The 4,770-nt window shown below is 45.9% G+C and overlaps 1 protein-coding gene across 1 annotated transcript; it reads left to right on the forward strand.

Annotated features, from left to right (window-relative positions):
* Nucleotides 1-266: 266 nt before the first annotated feature.
* Nucleotides 267-4,558, forward strand: LOC109741695 (uncharacterized). The gene is made up of 5 exons (XM_040402869.2): nucleotides 267-592; nucleotides 830-901; nucleotides 1,325-1,344; nucleotides 3,027-3,836; nucleotides 4,261-4,558. The coding sequence occupies exons 1-4, from the start codon at nucleotides 267-269 to the stop codon at nucleotides 3,788-3,790; spliced, it is 1,182 nt and encodes a 393-aa protein (XP_040258803.1). The 3' UTR covers nucleotides 3,791-3,836; nucleotides 4,261-4,558.
* The last annotated feature ends 212 nt before the right edge of the window (nucleotides 4,559-4,770 follow it).

A 4,770-nucleotide genomic window follows, 5' to 3' on the forward strand; every position in this document is an offset into this window, starting at 1 on the left:
GTTTGGTCCTATCGCCCTTGGACGAATTGGTATGGAAGATTTGCCCCCCCCCCCCCCCCCCCCCCCCCGAAGGTCAAGTTCTTTGCTTGGCTTGCCCTCCAGGACAGGATCTGGACTGCCGACAGATTGCAGCAGTGTGGATGGCCAAACTGTGGCCCATGTCCCTTATGCAGAGGGATCCAGGAATGTGGCCCTCACCTCTTCTTTTGGTGCCGCTTCACTCTTCGTCTTTGGGCCATTTTTTTTAGAAAAGGACGCTTTGGGCCATGGTGATCCAGAAGCTTCACATTCATGACCTGGACACTTCCGGTTGGCACCTGTTTGACTCCGTCAAGGGGTGGTGGGCGAGCACATGCGTTGCGGGCTCTAGTGACTGCAAAGCGAAGGCATCTATTACCATGATTGTCTCGTGGGTCATCTGGAACGAGCGCAACGCAAGGGTGTTCCGGCACACGAGCGCACCTCCTCACATTCTACTCAACACCATCGTCGACGAGACTAATCTTTGGGTCAAGGCTAGGGTGTTCCGGCACAAGATCATCCGTCAAGGGGTGGTGGGCAATCTCCTTGTCATGCCGCTTTTTGGCGCGTTGTTATAACAAACTCTATCTCCTTATTTAATATATGAGGCAAAAAATTTGCCTTCGTTTCAGGAAAAAATATAGGCAGATCACTGCCAAATCCTAAAAAAAAAACTATCTTCTTGCTTCAGCAAGGCAAAAAACAGAGCATTTTAGTAAATAAAAAGAAATAAGATGTCTCTATTTTCAGAGTCCATGTTCTTTCTCAACCTTGTGATTTGTGAATGTGGATTCTTTTGCCATCTTAGGTCCGAGACTTTCTTCTGCAAGGCACTTTGGATCTACTACAGCCAGCTGAAAATTAACTTGACTCGTTTGAGGTACTGAACATTGTTGCCCAACATGGGAAAAACAAAATCCCTGCGATGCTTGTGTAGCTGTAGGCTGTAGTTCAATCAATCAGTTGTTACTAAACATTTCATCCTGCATTCATAACACATTGTTTTTACTTTCTGCAAATTTACATGTGAAAAATAACAAATACAATTGGACTCACCACCAGTATAGCGCCGTGGTTGCCTCCGACTCCGCCACCAATACATATATGCTTTTGCCAGAAGGTGAACCCAATAGGGAGTGCGCTTGCTTTATACTGAAACAGAAAAATGAGATATTGTTCAGGGAAAAGCTTTATGTATAAAGTTCTACATTTGCAGAATACACCAGCATCAGGCTTTTCTCACACTAGTGAAACCACTGACAGACTGAACACATTATATGTTTCTCCTTCTAACTTCTTGCAGGTTTTTTGCTTTAGCTCCCTGTATGGTATGGGATCACCTCCATCTAATTTAGTAATTTCCTCTCATTGCATCTCCAGAAGTCGACGCTCCAGCGTCTCCACTCTCCAGAAGTCGAACTCTAGGGTCTCCATAAATCGACCCCTGTTCTGTAAAAGAAAAATTGTTTCTTGTCACCCTTCCTGTCAATGGTCCACACTGCCAGAGGTTTGCGGTAAACTCGGCTCAGAAACTATACAATCAAGAAATCGCTGCCTTTGTGCAGAAAAAGTATTTGTAAACGACTAGTTTTAAACACATTGATGAAGGTACACTGATCCACATTATACAGAGAAGAGGTGCAATGATATATTTGAAACAAAGGGGAGTGAAAAGTGAAATACCAGCGAATCCTCTGGGTAGTACTGTGTAAGACTGCAAAAACATGTACAATTGAAGCCATAAGTAAATAGGAGGAACACATATTTACCGGGCTGAAGGGAGTTCCATTCTTTCGGTGAGGAGGATCAAGACCTCCAGTGTTGCGTAAGGTGAGTTTTGGGATGTGAGAAATCTTGTGGGAATCCTGCCCTTGGCACGCTTGTTCAACGTGGCAAGGTTCTGTATACATTGAGGCAGAGGTGTCAGGTTGGGGCAGAGGATGATGGACAATTCTTGTAGTGAATTGTGCTGTCCCAGCCATTCTGGGCTTCTGGCAATACATCTAGGCCTTGGCACTTGTTCAACCATATTATTCTGAGAGCCCTAAGGTTCTTCATGCTTTCAGAACAGATGTCAGGTTGGAGAAAACACTAATGTAAATTTTTTGTAGCCAAATGAGCTGTCCTATCCCCTCCGGCAATATCCCTTTCAGGCATAGGGTTGTCAGAGCAGTAAGGTTCAACCTGTGTACTTTCAGGCAAAGATGTTAGCTGGGACAATCTAAAACTGTAGGCTTAGTGACACTGATATTTCGTTGCTTCAACTTGTGTGCTCTGCTTTTCCCATATACTTGTGCTAGCTTCATACAATTAATTAGCTGTAGGCCTTCGCCCTTCGGCATCACGCCTTTGCCCTCTTTCTACAGCGTGCTAAAGCAGAGGTAAATAGGATTTTCCAAGTCACACTTGACGGTGTTAACAGGAAAAAGATGATGAAAGTGTCATGCATGGAAGGAAGGAAATGAAATTGTGGAGTCAAAAAAGGAAATGTGATAATCTTAGGGCCAAAAGGGGAATTAGATTTTAAGAAAGAGCGAGATAAGGAATTCTCTCTTCAAAGAACACTCGCAAATCCAACACATCACCCAACAGCAGATCCAATGAGTGAAATGATGAAGACGGCGACGCACCGACGAAAATTATCACTGCCGGCCACCACCCTGGCCTCCTCCAACTCCTCGTCGCCAAATCCCGCAGCAACAACCTCGTCACCCTTCTTCCTACCCGAGCTCATCTCCCAGATCGCGAGTCGCGTGACCACCCTCCAGGATTTCTTCGCCCTCCGCGCAACCTACCGGGATCTCCTCCCTCCGTTGCCGTCCAACCTCGCCTGCCAAACCCCACACCTTCTCCTTGTACCGGGATCTCTAGCCCTGTTCCACCTACCCCTCCGCCGTCGCCTGCGCTTCCGCCTCCCCCGCCCCATCCCTGATGTTGACCCTAGCCCTGCCGCCTTCTACTCTTTTGGCTATCGCATCGCCATGAATAGCCCCAACCACCGTGAGCTCACCTTCGTCCACCTCCTCACAGGAAAGCGATTTTGCCTCCCCCATCCACCAGCAGACTTCTGTCGCCTCCTCCTCTCCGGCGATCTCGTTCTTGCCTTCGTTCCGACGTCGGCCGTGCCGTCCAGTATTGCCGCCTCGGGGATGTTGAATGGCCCGTGGCGTCATGCACTGAACCCTACGTTCTTGAGGATTTGATCTTTCTCAAGGGCAACCTGCATGCGCTGGTCAGATCTGAAGATGCCAACAGCCTATGTTACCGTCTCGCCATGGCCAATCTGTCAGACAAGAATTCAGTGGAATTAAGGTTTCTTGGAGATCATTTGGATACACAGGCCGCACATGGGAGTTCATATTTCTGCCTCGCAGACTGTCTTGATGAGTTGTTGCTTATTAGCGCTGTTGGGGACTGCCCAGAGGAGTTTCATGTTTTCCGGTGGCAGTCAAGGGAGGGGAAGTGGACAAGGACTACTAGCCTTGGTGACTGCACATTGTTCTTGTCATACTTTTACTTTGTAGGCCGTGTTGTTCCGACGAAAGGAATGACATGCTTTTCAGGTTATTTCTTTGCAAGTTGCCTTGGTCCAGATCATCCAGGAGTTCGAAGGGACTGCATATACTTCACAGATGCCAAAAGAAAGTGGATCGAGTATTCCTTGGCCGATGGATCTTGTGAGGAATTTGTTGCTGAGAACTTAGAGGGAGCTGCATTGTCCGATTCTGATTTCAGGCCACCTCTTTGGGTCTTTCCGAGCATGTGTTGATGCACTCGTATGGATCACGGAACTATGTGAAAGTTACTGTCCAAAGGTACAATTGCTCCTTAGTGACTTGTAGTCCTTGTTTGGATTAGCCATGTTATTTTGGTGTATTACATATTTACTTGTCAGTCTCTTTAGCAGCATGTGTTACATATTGCGCATATCGTTTGAAGTTGCATATAAATGGACATGCTGCTAAGCTGATCCCTGAAATGTTAACGGTAATAATTTGCAAGTCTCGGGAATCAGTACTAGATCATATTTTTGCGTTTTCCTCTGCAGAGTTGCTCAGCAACTTGTAAGTAAGTGTACATGTATGCCCGCACCAGCTCGCAAGTCAGTGTATTCAAATCACTAAATCAGCTCGTAAGTCAGTGTGCAATCACTGGCATCGTCAGTTTTGATGCCGTTTTCTTTTCAATTATGGTATGAGAATTGTATGTTTCATCCCCAATTAATATGGCATCTTATAGGAAGTCATTTGTGAGTGACCCAGAAGCACAAAACGATGCTACGGACCACCAGGATGGGAGCATCTCCAACTCGGATGAGTAGACATCAGGGTAATCGTTCACGCTGAAACCTACTCTCCAATAAAAGACATAAATAGTCTACTGTACATTTATAATGTATGTATCCACTGCTATTTCACCATGAGCAGAGTACCATGGCCTATTAACATGGGTATGTAATGTCCGCGGCTTTGCAAATCTTTTGGACAAGCCTGTAAGACATAATGCTGATTCCAGGATGATTTGTAGTACTATTTCATATCGTTCCAGCTTAGAGAACTTCTTCAGTAGGTGAGAGATGCTTCCTTGTTTTAGGGTGAGAGTTGTGTCCTGTTGTACTACATCATCATCATGCAGGCGACCGACATTGCGACCTAATGAATTTAAGCCATAAAGTTGACAATGCAGAGTAAGGTATATGACGATCAAACTGCAGCCCAGTTGAAAAATCTGAGAAATACAGAACAAATA

This window comes from Aegilops tauschii, chromosome 3 (genome assembly GCF_002575655.3).
Source record: "Aegilops tauschii subsp. strangulata cultivar AL8/78 chromosome 3, Aet v6.0, whole genome shotgun sequence".
NCBI lineage: Eukaryota > Viridiplantae > Streptophyta > Magnoliopsida > Poales > Poaceae > Aegilops > Aegilops tauschii.

Excerpts from the sequence above, each read along its gene's own strand:
- LOC109741695 (XM_040402869.2), top strand. The coding sequence starts at position 267 with ATGGTGATCCAGAAGCTTCACATTCATGACCTGGACACTTCCGGTTGG. Across the intron at positions 593-829 it reads ATGCCGCTTTTTGGCGCGTT|GTCCGAGACTTTCTTCTGCA; the intron begins GTTATAACAAAC and ends TTGCCATCTTAG. Across the intron at positions 1,345-3,026 it reads GTTTTTTGCTTTAGCTCCCT|CTCACCTTCGTCCACCTCCT; the intron begins GTATGGTATGGG and ends AACCACCGTGAG.